Raw genomic sequence first — 20,759 nt, forward strand, 5'->3', positions numbered from 1 at the left:
TTCAAAGAGACAGAACAAAACAGAGCAAGATTTGACTGGCAAAACCTCTGTCGAGAAAAAAGGGAAAACGTTCTACTGCGCACATTTGTCTCTTTGCAGAGCAAATTCCACTTCAGAATCAGAATCAGAATCAGAAACGGTTTTATTGCCAGGTATGATCAAACACATACTAGGAATTTGTTTTGGTGAAGTAGGTGCAGACACATCTATTAAAAAAATGAAAATACTAAATATACAGAATACAGTATAAATATATGTACACAGTCTGTTTGTGATTGGCCAGCCAATGACAGGGCACATATAGACAAACAACCATTCACACTCACATTCATACCTATGGACAATTTGGAGTGGGCAATTAACCTAGCATGTTTTTGGAATGTGGGAATAAACCGGAGTACCCGGAATGGGTACCCATGCATGGGGAGAACATGCAAACTCCATACACACATGTTCGAGGGTGGAATCGAACTCGAGTCTCCATAGTTGTGAGGCCTGCACACAACACTCGTTCGCCGTGCAGCCTCAAACATGATTTACGAAGAAAAACTAAGTCTTGTAGATCAAGCAAGAATAGGCATTGTGTGATATGAAAGTTTAATTTGTTTCATTTGTTTTTTTATTTGCTTATTTATTTTTTCCATATTATTTTGTGTGGAAAAATAAAAATTAACATTAAACATTTATTTAATAATTTAATAATAAATAAAAATGTATTTGTTAATTTGTTTCATTTGTTTTTTGATTTGCTTATTTATTTTTTCCATCTTATTTTGTGTAGAAAAATAAAAATTAACATTAAACATGTATTTAATAATTTAATAATAAATAAAAATGTATTTATAATAATTTAATGTTTTATCAGAGCTTTTCCAAAGAACCAAAGCACTGAAAAAGTGGAGGGTATAGCAGAAGCATTGAAGACTATTATATTATATATATTTATTAATATTTAATATAATTAATATTTATTAATCTTTTTATTATATTTTATTTTTTTCTGTGTATATATATATTTTTTAACCTGATGCAGCTCCAGTGGCCCCCAGGTAAATTTAGTTTGAGACCCCTGTTCTATAGAAACCATTAGGTGTGGTTGAAACGAGACGTATCTGCGTCTGATTTTTTTGGGTCAAAAAAGTGATCCACACTAATCAGATGGAATTGTGTCCAGATCGAGATATCCTGCTGTGAACATCTGACTCCATGTGCACCCTTGGACCCTTAGCATAGTGGATTGTTGAAATGTTTTACTGTCCATCTTCCCTTTGCCGCCCTGATGGATCTGTTTTCAAAGGTCATTTGTGTATAATGGGCTGTTTGCTGCGCTAATTGCCTCAGAATGCTAACCAGATGTTAACGGGCTCCTCACTACTGTATCGATGCAAATGCAAACAAAATGCAATATGTACCTGATGGTACCAGCATCTGGTGGTATCTACTCCGTAGGTGACCACCACTCAGTCCTCTGTGTTTTATCCTTAGAATCCAGGCCTGCAGCGAGTTAGAAACTGTTGCCCACCACTAATCCCCCTTCCTCAGCGATGTCAACTCCATCGACTCCTGTCAAACAACCCATTACCAAGGATGCATCTGTTACCATGAGAACCAGGTCTGACACCAGGTCAGAGTTCACTCGGTTTTAGTGCTGTTGTCAGCTCTCGTGGGAGCGTCCTGTGCATGGCGTGACATAAATGTACTGTGCAAAAAAAACGTATCCCAGGGTAGGATTTGGTAATGGTTAATGGTAATGGTTTTATTTCATTTGATTTATTTCATCAGATTACAATTGAATGCATCCCATAATCAGTTCCCAGTTCCACATGTCCAAAAGGAGTAGGAAGAAGCAAAGCTTATTAAATCCTACCCCTCCATCTGGTACTTTTACAATCAGTAACTGTTACATTTGTTCACTTCCTGCTTTCCATAATACAGTTTAAGGTTTTTTTTTTTTGTTTGTTTTTTTTTTTACATTTTTTGTCCCATACCATACGAGGTGATATGAGCATCCAATGCCATAATGGGTACCATAGTGCGTGTCAATATAGTGATATATATAGCACATCATGACTGGTTCAAGACTCTTCATCCTTGTATTTAGCAAACATCAACTGCTTGTATTGTTTCTTGAATTGGCTCATCGTTGTGCATTGTTTGATTCCCTTACTCAATCCATTCCATAGTTTGATTCCACATACTGAAACGCTATGGCTAGCATAACGTAGTCCTAGCATAGAAGTGTTTCAAATGTACTTCTTCCCTGAGATCATATTTCTCCTCTCTTGTAGAGAAGTATTGGATGACATTTTTAGGTAATTGGTTATTTTTTAGCCTTATGCATTATTTTTAGCTGTTTGAAGATGAACTATATCAGCAAGTTGAAGTATTTGTGATTTTAGAAATAAGGAGTTAGTATGTTCTCTGTAGGTGGCATTATGAATTATCCTTACTGGCCTTTTTCTGCAGTACATTTAGCGAGTGAAGATTGCTTTTATAGTCAAAAGAAATTTCTGTCATGGAATTTTGGTTGCATTTCGCTTTTCTCAAACCAAAAAAACAGGAGTGAATTTAATTGTCCCGCAATGATCATACACAAGTTGTAATTGCTTGTTATTCATCCATCATGGTGGGCCTCTGATGCTTTGCATTTCAAAGGACCACGTGTCAGAAAAGAGGTCAGTCAGCATGTGAGATCAGTCAGCATGTGAGAGTCATTAAATGCCTGGACCTTTTGATTCCACCTGACCCCCCCATCCCCCCCCGCCCCAACCCCCCTCCCTGCTCCTAGCCCCCGGCGGTCCCCCTCATCTCCACCGATATATCAAACACAGGCAGCATTCTTCCACTTCTCTCACTTCCATTGGTTATTTTGAACCCCATTGCTCCATCCCATAGCCTGTCACCCCCTTTCTGTTGTGTGGATCCATCTGAGTCAAATGGAGCCAGTGGTGCGTGATCCCGCTGGCCTACATACACAAACCCCTCCCGAGCTCGCTTGGCGAGGGCAGATCGGACACAAACACAACCAGGCAGGGTCCGAATACCGTTTAACCTTTGTTAATCATGCACGCACACAAACGCACACAATCTTCCTTTGATGAGAATCAGTTTTAAAACGCTTGCTTGCTTGTTTGTAAGTAGAAGAGTCTTGAACCAGTCATGATGTGCTATATATATCACTATATTGACACTTACTATGGTACCCATTATGTCATTGGATGCTCATATCACCGAGTACTTCGGTACGAGGTGCATTATTAAAAAAAAAAAAAACTGTATTATGGAAAGCAGGAAGTGAACAAATGTAACAGTTACTGATTGTAAAAGTACCAGATGGAGGGGTAGGATTTAATAAGCTTTGCTTCTTCCTACTCCTTTTGGACATGTGGAACTGGGAACTGATTATGGGATGCATTCAATTGTAATCTGATGCATGTTCAAATGAAATAAAACCATTACATGTACTTGTTCCTGATCCAGGAGACCAGGGTTCAATTCCACCCTCCAACCTTACTGTTTTTTTCTCAAGGAGCATGAGGAGGAGATACCGAGAATACAGAGATACTGAGTTTTATTTGGTGATGTAGAGCATGCTGGGTTAGCCTGCTGCTGTGTTTAATGTAACTGTCAGGAACTTATTTGTATTATTATATTGGCCAGAGGCGGCATGGCGGATGAGTGGTTAGCGCGCAGACCTCACAGCTAGTAGACCAGGGTTCAATTGCACCCCTTGGCCATTTTTTTCTCCAGGTACTCCGGTTTCCTCCCACATCCCAAAAAGATGCTAGGTTAATTGGTGACTCCAAATTATCCAAATGGGTTAGCCTGCTGCTGTGTTTAATGTAACTGTCAGGAACATATTTGATATTATTATGTTGGCCGGAGGCGGCACGGTGGCCTCGCAGACCTCACAGCTAGGAGACCAGGGTTCAATTCCACCCTTCACCCTCGGCCATCTCTGTGTGGAGTTTGCATGTTCTCCCCGTGCATGCGTGGGTTTTCTCCGGGTACTCCGGTTTCCTCCCACATTCCAAAAACATGCTAGGTTAATTAGCGACTCCAAATTGTCCATAGGTAAAGGTTAAATAAATGTGGTCTAGGACTGCACCCACCGTGAGTGGTTAGCATGCAAGCCACACAGCTAGGAGACCGGCGTTCGATTCCACCCTCAGCCATCCATCTCTGTGTGGAGTTTGCATGTTTTCTCCAGGTACTCCGGTTTTCCTCACACATTCCAAAAACATGCTAGGTTAATTAGCCACTCCAAATTATCCATAGGTATGAATGTGAGTGTGAATGGTTGTTTGTCTATATGTGCCCTGTGATTGGCTGGCCACCAGTCCGGGGTGTACCCCGCCTCTCGCCCAAAGACAGCTGGGATAGGCTCCAGCACCCCCGCAACCCTCGTGAGGAAAAAGCGGTAGAAAATGAATGAATGAATGAATGTTCCTGATCCTATCCATCCCGGTCACTCCCAATGAGAACCTCAGCATCCTCATCTCTGCTACCTCCAGTTCTTTTTCCCTGTCTTTTCTTTAGTGGTATTGTCTCTAGACCAAACAAAATGGCTGGTATCACCACAGTTTTGTATTCCTTTACTTTCATTTTAGCTGAAACTCTTCTATCGATCATCACGTCTTTTTTCGCTCGGTGAAGTATGCAAGCAAACACTTCTTCACTTCCTTTTCACAATCTCCATTGTACTGAACTGTTGACCCCCAGTACTTAAAATTCTCCACCTTCTGTATCTCTTCTCCCTGTAACCTCACTCTTCCACTTGGGTCCCTCTCATTCACACTAATGATTCATTCATTCATTCATTCATTTTCTACCGCTTTTTCCTCACGAGGGTCGCGGGGGTGCTGGAGCCTATCCCAGCTGACTTCGGGCGTAAGGCGGGGTACACCCTGGACTGGTCGCCAGCCAATCACAGGGCACATATAGACAAACAACCATTCACACTCACATTCATACCTATGGACAATTTGTAGTCGCCAATTAACCTAGCATGTTTTTGGAATGTGGGAGGAAACCGGAGTACCCGGAGAAAACCCACGCATGCACGGGGAGAACATGCAAACTCCACACAGAGATGCCCGAGGGTGGGATTGAACCCTGGTCTCCTAGCTGTGAGGTCTGCGCGCTAACCCCTAGACCACCGTGCCGCCACACTAATGATGATTATGGGAAATTTGTCCGTACGCCTTTTTTAACATTCAATTCACTCAATATAAACAGGTATTTTCTCTCCCGCTCCACAGTAGACGCCCACGCAGTCAGCATGTTTTTTGGCCGTGCCCTGATGTGACCTTTGCGATCCCCTACCTGACCTACAAGCACACTGACCACTCCAGCCTCTCACAGAAGGTTCCACCGGAAAACGAGTCTCACACATGAAAACAAAACAATTGCGGCTTATTTACTCAAACGTTATTGTCCCGCAGTGTTGCAGACATCGGGGGAAAAAAAACAAGGGTGATGAGCGAGCCCATGACAAAAAAAGGTCTGATGCATAAACAACACCATATTTGTTCCCAATGGACAAACGGGAATGTGGAGACAACAGTCGGGCACACGTGACCTGCGTTGCTCCAGTGACCCACACTGGCGTGGACTGCTGGACCACAGTGTCTCTCTCTAACACACACACAGCAGTTTGGTTTCAATTTTTAATTACATGGATATCACGTTTTTTTTCCACACTGCTTGAACCGGTGGCTCTCATATTGTGTACCCAGCCTAACTATCAAATTCAATCAACTTTATTTGTATTGCACTTTTCCTGCAAAGACATGCAACACAAAGTGCTTAAAAAAAAACAATTACTACAATTAAAAGGAAAACCTCACAGCTAGGAGACCGGGGTTCAATTCCACCCTCATCCATCCATCTGTGTGTGGAGTTTGCATGTTCTCCCCGTGCGTGCGTGGGTTTTCTCCGGGTACTCCGGTTTCCTCCCACATTCCAAAAACATGCTAGTTGACTAACTTACTTTTGCATAAAAACTTTATTTAGAATATAAATAAATATATTTATAATATTTATATAAATATAAAATATTTATTTTATGTATTTAGACTTTACTTTAATTAATATTCTACACACAATGTCTATTCTTGCTTGATCTACAAGACTTAGTTTTTCTTCATAAGTCATGTTTGAGGCTGCACGGTGGACAAGTGGTTAGTGTGCAGGCCTCACAGCTATGGAGACTCGAGTTCGATTCCACCCTCGGGCATCTCTGTGTGGAGTTTGCATGTTCTCCCCTGTGCATGCGTGGGTTTTCTCCGGGTACTCCGGTTTCCTCCCACATTCCAAAAACATGCTAGGTTAATTGGCGACTCCAAATTGTCCATAGGTAAAGGTTACATAAACGTGGTCTAGGACTGCACGGTGGTTGAGTGGTTAGCGTGCAGGCCACACAGCTAGGAGACCGGTGTTCGATTCCACCCTCAGCATAAACGTGGTCTAGGACTGCACGGTGGTTGAGTGGTTAGCGTGCAGGCCACACAGCTAGGAGACCGGTGTTCGATTCCACCCTCAGTCACCCATCTCTGTGTGGAGTTTGCATGTTTTCTCCGGGTACTCCGGTTTCCTCCCACATTCCAAAAACATGCTAGGTTAATTAGCAACTCCAAATTGTCCATAGGTATGAATGTGAGTGTGAATGGTTGTTTGTCTATATGTGCTCTGTGATTGGCTGGCCACCAGTCCAGGGTGTACCCCGCCTCTCGCCCGAAGACAGCTGGGATAGGCTCCAGCACCCCCGCGACCCTCGTGAGGAAAAGCGGTAGAAAATGAATGAATGAATGAAAAGGAAAAACAAATACTAAGAAAGCCCCTCCCTCCCACCCACCATACTAGACACACACACACACACCCACACACAATCACACACAGTAGGAAGACATGGCATGGCGCTGAGGATCAAGGAAATGCCACCTTTGGGGCCGTCCACACTGGGAGGAGCCGCAGGGCGACCCCTGACTCCGACAGACGGGCAGACCCCCACATTAAAGGGAGGAACCCCCAGTCAGCCGGGTTGAAGGGACCCAAGGATGGCACCCCTTCAGCAGACCCGACACAGCCCCCAGTGTGGAGTGTGGAGGACCCCCCCCTGAGGAAATACTGGAGTTAAAAGAGCATAAAATAGGACTAAAAAGATAAAAACATAAAAAAAAGTTTTAAAATATGAGTTAAAAGCCTGATTAAAAAGGTGCGTCTTTAATCTTTTTTTTTTAAATATCAACAGTCTCCACAGTCCTGAGGCTCTCCGGCAGTGCTGTTCCTCAGGTGGGGGCCATAGTGGCTAAATGCTACCTCACCGTGGGTTTTGGTCCTGGGTTTTGGTATTGTTAAAAGGCCAGTGTCGGAAAACGGCAGGGTCCGAGGGGGCTTGATATGGTAAAAGCAGATCAGATAAATACGAAGGTGCCATTAAGGCTGTTAAGACATTTAAAAACCAGTAAAAGAATCTTAAAATCCATCCTGAAGTGGACGGGGAGCCAATGTAGCGACTTGGTCTAAAAGAGTTCTGTAATAATTGGAGATTTAAAATACTTTTTTTTGGGGAAGACCAAAAGAGCAAGGCATTAAGGTCATCTAAACGACAGGAAATAAAAACATGCATTAGCACCTCCACACTGGCCTGACAGAGAAAAACGGTCGGATTCTGGCTATGTTCTTAAGGTGATAAAAACCTATTTTTGTTATATTTTTGTGATACAATGTTTCCTTCTACCATGATTTTTGTGCGCCCGTGGTTGTGTGGTCCACAAGCAAGTGAGTCAGATCCCACACAGCAAAGATCCAGCTGCACACAACAGCATGTTACAACAAACTTAAGCTGTAATTACTTCCACCAGTGACACTGCTGCAAGCCTAACAAAAGCCTAATGAGTGCCCAAGAAAATAAACACTTATTTTCTCCACATGAGTGGCTTATAGCCCACGAGGACAAAAGCCAATTTAAAAATTGTATAATTCTATTTGCAACAGTAGCGCCTGCACAACACCATCTCTATTCTTCAACATCGTTTTCTGAATAACCTTTTCCGATACAAAACCCACATTGTAGCCCTGTCCTCCTCCACAACTATCACTGGTAACCATAGCGATGACCAGACAAGCAAAGAACTACATTGATGACACACAGCTCCATTCAGGGTAGATCTGTATAGACGGATGTATAAATAACGATGTGTCATAAACACCTGTGGGTCCTCCACTTGTTGACCGGCATCATTAATTCATATAGTTCAGGGGTCTCAAAATCAATTTACTTGGGGGCCACTGGAGCTCGGGTCTGGGTGAGACTGGGCCGCATCAGGTTTTCCAAAAAAAACAAAAAAAACGCATTTATTAAAAACAAAAAAATTAAAAAAAACTTTGCTTTGGTTCCAATTTTCTACAATAAAAGCTCTGATAAAACATTCCACTGTTCTCAAATATCTTACTTTTTATTTTTCTACACAGAATAAGATGAAAAATAAATAAACAAATCAAGAATAAAGAAAATCAATCAGTAATAAATAAATATAATAATAATAATAAAACGGCAAATAATAAAAACTTAAGAAAGCACATATAGTTGGTGGGTAGACAAATTATTTTTTTTCAGATTAAAATGAACAAAGCATTATTAGAGCCCTGTAGACATGACAAAACACGACTATAGTCACATTTATAATCTTTTTATTTACAACATATTGCGCAACTGCAGGGTCTTGAGACACATGCTAACTCGCAAACTAGAGAGCTAGCGACCTAAATGGTAGCCTTCAAGTTATTTCCTTTAAACTTAACTAGCCAAAGACTTACCACTTCCACACGGATAGGGAGGATAACTATTAACAGTTATTTAACCTTTAACATGAACATGAATCAAACGTAATAATTTTTTCTGGGTACATGATACCATACAGCATCCATATCAAACTTGCGCGGGCCGCACTAACATTAAACTTTCATATCAAGGCGGGGGCCTCAAATTAGTGTCCTGCGGGCCACATTTGGCCCGTGGGCCGCGTGTTTGAGAAAATGAATGAATGAATTTAAACTGGAAAGTCACTTGCAGATGAAGCAAGTTTGTAATATGAACAAAGCAATTGCAGTCCTTTGCATGCAATGTTGTTTTTAGGGCGACAGCGACCTCTGCTGTTCTATTTGATGATTACAGAATTGCAGAGCTTGACAGTTGAGAGGATCTGGATCAAATGTTTTCCTATAATCTATTTTCTATGCCATTTATCCTCACTAGGACTATGCTGGAGCCTATGCCAGCTGTCGTTGGGCGAGAGGTGGGGTACACCCTGGACTGGTGGCCAGCCAATCACAGGGCACATATAGACAAACAACCATTCACACTCACATTCATACCTATGGACAATTTGGAGTCTCCAATTAACCTAGCATGTTTTTGGAATGTGGGAGGAAACCGGAATACCCGGAGAAAACCCACGCATGCACGGGGAGAACATGCAACATCACAGCATATCATAGCAATGCAACATACTATCCAAACAAGCCACACAATCCACTGGTGGGTTATTTAGTGTGTGTGTGTCAGTTCAACAGTAAAACTGACCCTTATCAGCTTCTGGTGGAGTTTCCTTTTGGACAGGAAGTGGACTTCCTTTAGTTCCTGTCCGCTCCTCCTTGTGTGTGTGTTTGTGCCCCCCACCCCCACCCCCACCCCCACATAGAGCACAAAACAATCAGTGTCGAGAGGCAAAGAAGGAGAATTCAGATGCTGAAGTAAAGCTAAATATGAAATATTTAAATATGAAATATTGAGCTTTACGACAAAGTTGAAGAAATGATCCAAGTGGTTGATAATGCGATGATACCACTTAGCTGACTCAGGACCAGAAGAGCACGCGGTGAGATCACAATGGATTATGAACCTAAGAAGTCCAGAAAGGTAATTCCGCATTTCATTCTGATTATTTAGACATTAAAATGATTTTTCCAGTGAGATTTAAATGTTTTTAAATATGATATATTTCATGTAATGGCAGTGAAAATGAAACAATGACATTGTAAGTCATCAGTAACTTCAGAACATTGTTGCTGTACAGAGGAATCACAGAAAGAAAAACACATGTATTTATAATCCAAGCCAACATTATTTGTACTTGTAGGACGAGTGGTTAGCGCGCAGACTTCACAGCTAGGAGACCAGGGTTCAATTCCACCCTCTGTGTGGAATTTTTCATGTGGTTTCCTCCCACATTCCAAAAACATGCTAGGTTAATTAGCCACTCCAAATTGTCCATAGGTATGAATGTGAGTGTGAATGGTTGTTTGTCTATATGTGCCCTGTGATTGGCTGTACCCTGCCTAAAGACAGCTGGGATAGGCTCCAGCATAGCGTCCCCTAGTGAGGATAAGCGGCATAGAAAATGGAGAACAAGATCTGGTGGTCCACTGTATGAAAAGATGCAGTTAAGTCTAAAAGTACAAGTACAACACAGTCGCTAAAAATAGCTAAAAAATAGCTAAAAATAGCTTAAAAATAGCTAAAAATAGCTAAAAATACATGATTAAAAACTCTTAGAAGTACTAATTCTCTGCTGTGAAATGTTTTAAATCCAGATTTAAAATATCGTGTTCTTCCAGAAAGTTCTTCCAAAAATTATTGGTCCAATTATACTTTTCTTAAAATTAATGTAAAAATCTCTCATGTAACTTTGCGTCTCATTGGTTGCGTGTACGACACCCTAATGTTTATTTTCATTTTTCTTTAATAGAACCTGATTGTTTGTTCTCCATGACGTTATGTGTCTCCAAAGGGTTTTGTCTCTCCCATTAAGCGTCTGGTCTGGTCCAAAGCCAGTCGCAGGCCTGTGGACCGAGGCAGTGTTTACCGGCGTCCATTGCACACGGTCCCCCTGTACGCTCCTGACTTCCTCATCCACCCTGAGAGACTCATCTTCGACTACCTGGAAAAGGAGGTTAAGGTAGAAAAAAGTACAAAATCCAATAAAAGACAGTGAAATATATTATGGCACATTTCTGATCACCAGTTGCTTATCCTTTCCAATTAGTTCCTTGGTCACCTGACCTGGGTGTCCGTTTCTCTGAACCCGTCCAGTCGAGATGAACTGCTGCAACTCCTTGACACGGCTCGGGTTCGTAGTCAGACTCTTATATCGATAATCAGCAGGGATTTGTTATTATGTAAAATCACCTTTGACTTGGTTTAGCCCGGATGAGTGGTTAGCGTGCAGGACACACAGCTAAGAGACCAGAGTTTGATTCCACCCTCGGTCGTCTTCTATGTGGAGTTTGCATGTTCTCCCCCGGGTTTTCTCCGGTTTCCTCCCACATTTCAAAAACATTAATTCATTCATTCATTTTCTACCGCTTTGCCTCATGAGGGTCGCGGGGGAGCTGGAGCCTACCCCAGCTGTCTTCGGGCGAGAGGCAGGGTACACCCTGGACTGGTGGCCAGCCAATCACAGGGAAAACCCACGCATGCACGGGGAGAACATGCAAACTCCACACAAACATGGCCGAGGGTGGAATCAAACCCTGGTCTCCTAACTGTGAGGTCTGCACGCTAACCACTCACCCACCGTGCCGCCCACATTCCAAAAAACATGCTAGGTTAATTGGTGACTCCAAATTGTGCATAGGTATGAATGTGAGTGTGAATGGTTGTTTGTCTATATGTGCCCTGTGATTGGCTGGCTCGTCCCAAGACAACTGGGATAGGCTCCAGCACCGTCCACGACCCTTGTAAGGAAAAGCGATAGAAAATTAATAAATGAATGAATAAATGTGCCATGTGATTGGCCGGTGACCAGTCCAGGGTGTACCCCGCCTCTTGCCCGAAGACAGCTGGGATAGGCTCCAGCACCGCCTACGACCCTTGTGAGGAAAAGCGGTAGAAAATGAATGAATGAATATTATGGAAAGCAGGAAGTGAACAAATGTAACAGTTAGTGATTGTAAAAGTACCAGATGGAGGGGTAGGATTTAATAAGCTTTGCTTCTTCCTACTCCTTTTGGACATGTGGAACTGGGAACTGATTATGTGATGCATTCAATTGTAATCTGATGCATGTTCATATGAAATAAAACCATTAGCATTACCATTACCATTACCATCACCATTACCATTACTATTGCCATTACATTACCATTACCATTACCATTACCATTATCATTACCATTACTATTACCATTACATTACCATTACCATTACCATTACCATTAGCATTACCATTACCATTACCATTACCATTACCATTACCATTACCATTACCATTACCATTACTATTACCATTAGCATTACCATTACCATTACCATTACCACGACCCTTGTGAGGATAAGCAGTAGAAAATGAATGAATGAATGAATGAAGCCCGATCACCAAAAACTGATACCGAGTTCAAGTCCCTGGTACGGTTAAACACTAAATCGATCTATTGACAATCAATGACGGTAATGTCAGGGAAGTCTGGAGTGAATTCCTGATCAATGCCCCATTAACTCTGCCCATTAACGCTCCCTGTGACCTTGATCAGGATGGACGGTATAAAACTGAACAAGATTTATAGGCTTAATAATCATTATTATGGTTGATAACTAATATCCAATAATGTGTGTTTACGTCTGTGGTGAATTAAATGTAAACTGCGTTGTCATGGAAATTTAATTTGAGTTGAGTTTAATTTCTCAGTTGAATTGAGTTCTGTTGCTCAGCAGCAGTTGAGGGTGCTGCCTTTAAAGACCAGCACGGATCAGGACTGCATCCTGAGTCTGTCCGCTCGTTGCCTGCTGCTGACGTGGCGAGACAACGAGAAGCTGTTGATGAGAATCCCCACGCATGAGATCGCCGCCGCGTCCTATCTGAGAGATGACGAGCTGCACCTCCTGGTCCTCAAGACGGGTGAGAACCGATCAGCCTGGGCGAGCTCGGGAGTTCATGATACAGGAAATGCTTCTCTCTCAGGTTTAAATGTGGACACTGTGGTTGCCGGGGACAACAGTCTGGATCGAAAGAAGCCGACGGGCGCCGATGGACGACGTCAAACCATGAGCTGCAATGTTGACCCGCGACCTTCGGGCGGGACGATGGAACGACGGCACACCATTTGCGGAGTCGACTGGAGGCCCTCTCTGTCCAGGGGTAACCATGACAAGAACCAGAATTTGGACAGAGGAAGTGGGTGCGACCGAGGGGGGGGCGGAGGAGGGGGGAGTTTAGAAAGGAAGCGAGCAGGAGGGAGCTGGGAGAGGAGACAGCCGACACGCAAGACGGGTGGAAGCTGGGAGAGTCGCCGTGCGAGGCCCGTGAACGGTGTGGGGCCCGGAGGGGGCGGAAGCTGGGAGAGGCGACACGGGGCAGGTCCCGGAGGAAGCTGGGAACGACGGCAGGCTTGTACAGGGAGCTGGGAGAGGGGGAAGAGTTACGGCAGCTGGGAAAGACGGAATCACAACCCACTGGAACCGACGCCCTGCCCTGATGCGTACTGCAACCTGGTCATCCTGGCTGTGGAGAACCGGGTGGGACACTTTACTCCAACACGGATTATGGAATCATTTTGATCTGTGTACATGTGTACTGTGTGTAGGATGCTGCCGAGGAGTACTGCTCCCTCATCTGCCAGATGTTCCAAATCATTTACGGCCATCAGACCATTGAGTGTGTTGACAGAGCTGGGTTCCATCACGCCATGCCAGACCGCTACTGGCTGCAGAGGAGTGAGTTATCTTTAAATCTAATCTAATTCCTATCCTTCACGGAGGGACACAGTCATGCGTTTATTTTATTTAGACACTTCTAAAATGAATCAAATCCACAGTTACATTAAACACAGCAGCAGGCTAACCCAGCATGCTCTACATCACCAAATAAAACTCAGTATCTCTGTATCTCCTCCTCATGTTCCTTGAGAAAAAATGAATGGGATATAGGCCAGCCAATCACAGGGCACATATAGACAAACAACCATTCACACTCACATTCATACTTATGGACAATTTGGAGTCGCCAATTAACCTAGCATGTTGTTGGAATGTGGGGGAAACCCACGCATGCACGGGGAGAACATGCAAACTCCACACACAGATGGCTGAGGGTGAAGGGTGGAATTGAACCCTTGTCTCCTAGCTGTGAGGTCTGTGCGCTAACCACTCGCCCACCGTGCCGCCTCCGGCCAACATAATAATATCAAATATTACGTTATTAACCACTCCATATTAATATGTTACATTAAACACAGCAGCAGGCTAACCCAGCATGCTCTACATCACCAAATAAAACTCAGTATCTCTGTATTCTCTGAAAAAATGAGCGGAATGAAAAAAAATGAGCGGGATATAGGCCAGCCAATCACAGGTCACATATAGACAAACAACCATTCACACTCACATTCATACCTATGGACAATTTCATTCATTCATTCATTCATTCATTTTCTACCGCTTTTCCTCACGAGGGTCGCGGGGAGTGCTGGAGCCTATCCCAGCTGTCTTCGGGCGAGAGGCGGAGTACACCCTGGACTGGTTGCCAGCCAATCACAGGGCACATATAGACAAACAACCATTCACACTCACATTCATACCTATGGACAATTTGGAGTGGCCAATTAACCTAGCATGTTTTTGGAATGTGGGAGGAAACCGGAGTTCCCGGAGAAAACCCACGCATGCACGGGGAGAACATGCAAACTCCACACAGAGATGGCCGAGGGTGGAATTGAACTGCATTAAAACTACAGCTGTTCTTCACATGCTAAAATCAACATTCTTAGCATAATTTACCATACATGAAAGTGACTGAACAGAGTAGGTAATGAGTAGCTCTGTCGACCTCTGCTGGACGAATTGAACATTTCACTTTGCCACCAAGCTTTACCACGGGAATAGTTTAATTAGAACAACACGGCAACATACGAAATAGATTGATGGTCACGAATAATAAAATACATCACTTAATATGTAAATACAATACAGAACGTTTATGTATGTATTTACTCACAGAGAAAGATCTGACCACGTTTGATGATAAAGCTCTCACATGCTGCAGTTTGTCTGACATGTCCGTCACCCAAAATGTTCCGACAGAAACGGAACTAAAAACGCGGAACATCTTGAGTCATTGATTTTTTTGTTTTTTTTTTTGTTGATTTTTGTTTTTGTTTTTGTTTTTGTTTTTGTTTTTGTTTTTGTTTTTGTTTTTGTTTTTGTTTTTGTTTTTGTTTTTGTTTTTGTTTTTGTTTTTGTTTTTGTTTTTGTTTTTGTTTTTGTTTTTGTTTTTGCCATTGTTTTACAAACTTCAATTGTACAAAACTCTGCTGAATTGTTGTTTGTATTTATGTAGGTGACAGCTGTCTGACGGACACATCCTACAGTTATGATCCAGAGTGCAGTTGCAGCAGTTTATAGTAAGTCATATTCCACCGTGATAAGTAAGATTTAATATTAACTAACAGATTTGTCTCTTCTAAATACGGGTTTTAGCATTATTAGAGCCCTGTAGACATATTCACTTTTACACGTCTATTATTCTTTGTTTACATCGCATTGCACAGGCTGCATAGCATAGCAAGTTGCTAAGCTAACACGTTAGCCTCTCCAATTTCATCCTTTCATTCATTCATTTACTACCGCTTTTCCTCACGAGGGTAGCGGGGGTGCTGGAGCCTATCCCAGCTGTACACCCTGGACTGGTGGCCAGCCAATCACAGGGCACATATAGACAAACAACCATTCACACTCACATTCATACCTATGGACAATTTGGAGTGGCCAATTAACCTAGCATGTTTTGGGAATGTGGGAGTACCCGGAGAAAACCCACGCATGCACGTGGAGAACACGCAAACTCCACATAGAGATGGCCAAGGGTGGAATTGAACCCTGGTCACCTAGCTGTGAGATCTGCGCGCTAACCACTCGTCCGCCGTGCAGCCCCCTCTCCAATTCACTTATTCTAAACTTCAGTGTTTCAAATGGAGTGGTTAAGAAGTACAAAAAAAGCCAACAATCTACCACTTCCACACAGAATGAGAGGAGAACGTTTTTTTCACTCAACCTCAGCCATTGCATATTATCTCGGCAATGCAGTGTGAAAGCGGCCTAGTCAAAGACCTCTAAATGTGGTTAAAATGTTGTATTCTCGTGTTAAACGTTGCCAAAGTCTCAGATAAGGAGGTTTGCAAGTGTAAAAATAAGCACAATAGGGTCTTTTAAAGGGTTCCGGTCATTTGTGTGTTGTCGTTTTATTGTTTTTACCACGCCTCTGTCCCCTTTTAGTGATGGATCCCAGGACGCGTTTGAGCTCTACAACAGTGAGACTTATAGCGAGAGTTCATCCCTGTCTCTGCAGGAATCCCACCACAGTCTGGCGTCGGCTAACGACGTGGGGGAGAGCAACCCCACCCTGCAGCTCATGCAGGAGTACATGATCACCGTGTGTGTTACACTCCTTTGTCACTTGATGAGAAAACGTCTTTCCTGAGAATCCGTTTGTGGTTCCATGTGGTATTCCATAGGTTTATTAGTGAGCGTGTTTTCATGTGTTTTCCCGCAGCTGAGGAACAAACTGAACGCTGTGGAGTTGCAGCACTTTGCCGTCTTGCTGAGAGAATACAGGCTGGGGTCCAACATAGAACATTTCTGCTCCAAGCTGCTGCAGTTGTACGGAGACAACCGCAAGTTTCTGCTGCTGGGTGAGAAAGGCAGACCCCCCCCCAAAATTTTTTATTAATTAATTTATAATTAAAAATTATTTTACACGTGCATATTTGTGTGAAAAGTTCTGCAAGAATACAGTAATATACGTACATAGCACCAACCTGTTCTTATTCCAGGAATGCGCCCGTTCATCCCAGACAAGGATGTCGGAGTGTTTGAAAGCTTCCTGGAAAGTATTGGAATCCGCGAGGGTGGGATTTTAACCGACAGCTTTGGACGCATCAAACGCAGCATGAGCAGCACATCAGCCACCGCCATGAGAGGGTACAGTTGTCTATAAATGGGTGGGGCACATATAGACAAACAACCATTCACACTCACATTCATACCTATGGACAATTTGGAGCCGCCAATTAACCTAGCATGTTTTTGGAATGTGGGGGGAAACCGAAGTATCCGCACGCATGAAAACTCCACACAGAGATGGCCGAGGGTGGAATTGAACTTGGGTCTCCTGGTTGTGTGGCCTGCTGCTAACCACTAGTCCACTGTGCAGCCTCCTGTGTTACAGTGTGTATGTAAAAAGTGGATAAAATGCATAGTGAGGGGTAGGGGTTAGGGTTAGGGTTAGGTTTAGGGTTAGGGGTTAGGGGTTAGGGGTTAGGGGTTAGGCGTTAGGGGTTAGGGGTTAGGGGTTAGGGGTTAGGGGTTAGGGGTTAGGGATTAGGGTTAGGGATTAGGGTTAGGGGTTAGGGGTTAGGGTTAGGTTTAAGGGTTAGGGGTTAGGGTTAGGGGTTAGGAGTTAGGGGTTAGGGTTAGGTTTAGGGTTGGGGGTTAGGGTTGGGGGTTAGGGTTGGGGGTTAGGGTTAGGTTTAGGGGTTAGGGGTTAGGGGTTAGGGGTTAGGGGTTAGGGGTTAGGGGTTAGGGTTAGGTTTAGGGTTAGGGGTTAGGGGTTAGGGGTTAGGAGTTAGGGTTAGGGGTTAGGGGTTAGGGGTTAGGGGTTCGGGGTTCGGGGTTAGGGGTTAGGGGTTAGGGGTTAGGTTTAGGGTTAGGGGTTAGGTGTTAGGTGTTAGGTGTTAGGGGTTCGGGGTTAGGGGTTAGGTTTAGAGTTAGGGGTTAGGGGTTAGGGGTTACGGGTTCAGGGTTAGGGGTTAGGGTTAGGGTTAGGGGTTAGGGGTTAGGGGTTAGGGGTTAGGGGTTAGGGTTAGGGTTAGGGTTAGGGTTAGGGTTAGGGGTTAGGGGTTAGGGATTAGGGTTAGGGATTAGGGTTAGGGGTTAGGGGTTAGGGTTAGGTTTAAGGGTTAGGGGTTAGGGGTTAGGGTTAGGGGTTAGGAGTTAGGGGTTAGGGTTAGGTTTAGGGTTGGGGGTTAGGGTTGGGGGTTAGGGTTGGGGGTTAGGGTTAGGTTTAGGGGTTAGGGGTTAGGGGTTAGGGGTTAGGGGTTAGGGTTAGGTTTAGGGTTAGGGGTTAGGGGTTAGGGGTTAGGAGTTAGGGTTAGGGGTTAGGGGTTAGGGGTTCGGGGTTCGGGGTTAGGGGTTAGGGGTTAGGGGTTAGGTTTAGGGTTAGGGGTTAGGTGTTAGGTGTTAGGTGTTAGGTGTTAGGGGTTAGGTTTAGAGTTAGGGGTTAGGGGTTAGGGGTTAGGGGTTAGGGGTTACGGGTTCAGGGTTAGGGGTTAGGGTTAGGGTTAGGGTTAGGGTTAGGGTTAGGGTTAGGGTTAGGGTTAGGGTTAGGGGTTAGGGGTTAGGGTTAGGGGTTAGGGGTTAGGGGTTAGGGTTAAAATTGTCCGCCAATCACATTTTGGCGGAATATTTTAACCCTATCAGTCTCTCTCTCCCGGTAGAGAGAGACTGATTAGCATTAAAGCTGACACACAAAACGCTGTGTCATGATTTGGGGCTTTTTAAATGCAGGCCTAAATTCCATCATCAAGGCTCCATACTTCCAACACCTTATGATGGGACCTCCGAGACTTACCTGAGATGACTGCACCGACTGTGTTTCGATTAACTGTTTATTTTCCCAGCAGGTACAACAGCTGCTCTTCGGCCTCAGGATCTCAGGAGTTCAACCGCCGCATCAGCGACATCACACATGACATACAGGCACTTGGCTTCGAGGACGCACATGAGGACATCGAGGAGGAGGACTACTACCTTTAAGTAATCCAGATGAAAAGAACCCAAAAATCAAGCTTAAGCAGCCGAGTGCCTTTTTTTTTTTTGACCCATTATCCAGGCCATAGTTCCATGACCTTCCCATGATGCACTGCTTCCCTGCCTCTGGCCTTTTCCTCTGCCAGCCTCACTGAACATCAGCAAGATCCAGAGCGCTCACAGAGTCAGAGTCCTCTCACATATCAGTGATATAGAACAGTTCATGTGTTTGATGTCATTCACACTTTGTCAACAGCGGCATTGAACACGAGGTAACAGTGGTGCTTAATGTGCCTTTGTGAGAGCTGACGGATGTAATGCTCATCAGCGGATCAGAGCGCTGTAATAATCTTTGTAATGATCCATGTGGTAGGATTTACTGTGGCATCGTACCATCGGCCTACTGACATATATAAACAAATCCCAGGCTAGCTCCAATTGTTTCCTCCTGTATTATCCACATGCGCTAAAAATGATAAAACATTTGAATATTGAATGATTTGTTTCAGTTTCAGTTTCAGATTAGGACTGTTGTCCACTATGTAGTAGTCAAATTACCGTTATCGGAGCTCTGTGAATAATACCTGCATTTTATACATTTGTTGTCCAAAAGCCGTCAATATAAGATGACTGGAGGCAACACACCAAGGCCAAGGACTATTGATATAAAATATCAATATGATATCACACAAATATGCCTCTCACAATAACACATTTTACTGGAGTGTCAATAAACAATTTTCTTGTCAACATTATTTTGTTGTAACCATTTCTTTCATTAATAATATATGGTGAGGCTGCACGGCTGTTGAGTGGTTAGCGCGCAGAGCACACAGCTAGGAGACCGGAGTTCGATTCCACCCTTGGCCATCTCTGTGTGGATTTTGCATGTTCTCCCCGTGCATGCGTGGGTTTTCTCCGGGTACTCCGGTTTCCTCCCACATTCCAAAAACATGCTAGGTTAATTAGCCACTCCAAATTGTCCATAGGTATGAATGTGAGTGTGAATGGTTGTTTGTCTATATGTGCCCTGTGATTGGCTGGCCACCAGTCCAGGGTGTACCCCGCCTCTCGCCCGAAAGACAGCTGGGATAGGCTCCAGCACCCCCCGTAACCCTTGTGAGGATAAGCGGTCGAAAATGAATGAATGAATGAATGAATAAAAATAAAGTGATGAGTCTCTTAGTCGCCTTTTCTACTTTTCTGACCTATAAATGTAGTTAAAATGTTGTATTCTCGTATTAAACAACGCCAAAGTTTCAGATAATGAGCTTTGTACATTTGGAAGTGAGCCATGAAAGAAGTTTGGGATGGCTCAAAACGCTCTGTTTCAAAAGGCGTGGTAAAACTGCCCCTTTGTGATGTCACAGAGGGGCGGACTTCCTTATATGGTTCATAGTTGGGTTTGTGGCCAATCACATCGGCGTGGGCCTGCCCCGCAGGTGGGCCATGGGTGAAATTGTTTTTAATTTTTTGTATTTTTACAAATACACTTTATTTATATAATTAATAAATTAATACAAAATTAATAAATTAAAACAGACCGTTTTGGCAGGAAGCACAAATCCAAGGAAATACAGCTGGAATAGGTGCAGATTCTGGAAAATCTGAAAAGTTTTTTGTGCGTGTTATTGCGTGTAGCTGCTCTATGGGAGTCCACAACTCAATACAAAGGGTCGAAAAATTATCATAATAGGTCCCCTTTAAATAAAACCCCCAACCAATCACAATATTTAACTCATTGTCACTTTCTTCATTGTCTGAATATTGACAATAAAAAACAAAACAAAGAAGTAACCCGGAAAAATACACACCTATTGTGTGTATCATAGTTGAGTTCATTTGTCATGCTTCAGATATGTGCGATCAGAGAGCATGTGTGTGATAAGCTCCCATCATACAGAGGATTACCGGGTGGACCGTTCTCCCTCCGGCTATATTTAGCAGCTTGCAAGTC

The 20,759-nt window shown here is 43.6% G+C and overlaps 1 protein-coding gene across 2 annotated transcripts; it reads left to right on the forward strand.

Annotated features, from left to right (window-relative positions):
- Positions 1–9,701: 9,701 nt before the first annotated feature.
- Positions 9,702–19,547, forward strand: ccm2l (CCM2 like scaffold protein). Of its 2 annotated transcripts, none has more exons than XM_058051277.1 (11): positions 9,702–9,922; positions 10,794–10,961; positions 11,049–11,132; positions 12,716–12,899; positions 12,963–13,516; positions 13,585–13,714; positions 15,336–15,399; positions 16,271–16,427; positions 16,548–16,686; positions 16,828–16,975; positions 18,673–19,547. In XM_058051277.1, exons 1-11 carry the CDS (start codon positions 9,893–9,895, stop codon positions 18,806–18,808), a joined length of 1,794 nt encoding a protein of 597 aa, XP_057907260.1. In that variant the 5' UTR covers positions 9,702–9,892; the 3' UTR covers positions 18,809–19,547. The 2 variants fall into 2 exon arrangements, with proteins under 2 accessions (XP_057907260.1, XP_057907261.1); XM_058051278.1 differs by having other exon boundaries at positions 18,676–19,547.
- The last annotated feature ends 1,212 nt before the right edge of the window (positions 19,548–20,759 follow it).

Source organism: Doryrhamphus excisus, chromosome 16 (genome assembly GCF_030265055.1).
Source record: "Doryrhamphus excisus isolate RoL2022-K1 chromosome 16, RoL_Dexc_1.0, whole genome shotgun sequence".
NCBI lineage: Eukaryota > Metazoa > Chordata > Actinopteri > Syngnathiformes > Syngnathidae > Doryrhamphus > Doryrhamphus excisus.

Coding starts and splice junctions, on each gene's coding strand:
- ccm2l (XM_058051277.1), top strand. CDS start 9,893: ATGGATTATGAACCTAAGAAGTCCAGAAAG. Junction 13,517..13,584: donor TCCTGGCTGTGGAGAACCGG/GTGGGACACTTT, acceptor TACTGTGTGTAG/GATGCTGCCGAGGAGTACTG. Junction 15,400..16,270: donor TGCAGTTGCAGCAGTTTATA/GTAAGTCATATT, acceptor GTCCCCTTTTAG/TGATGGATCCCAGGACGCGT.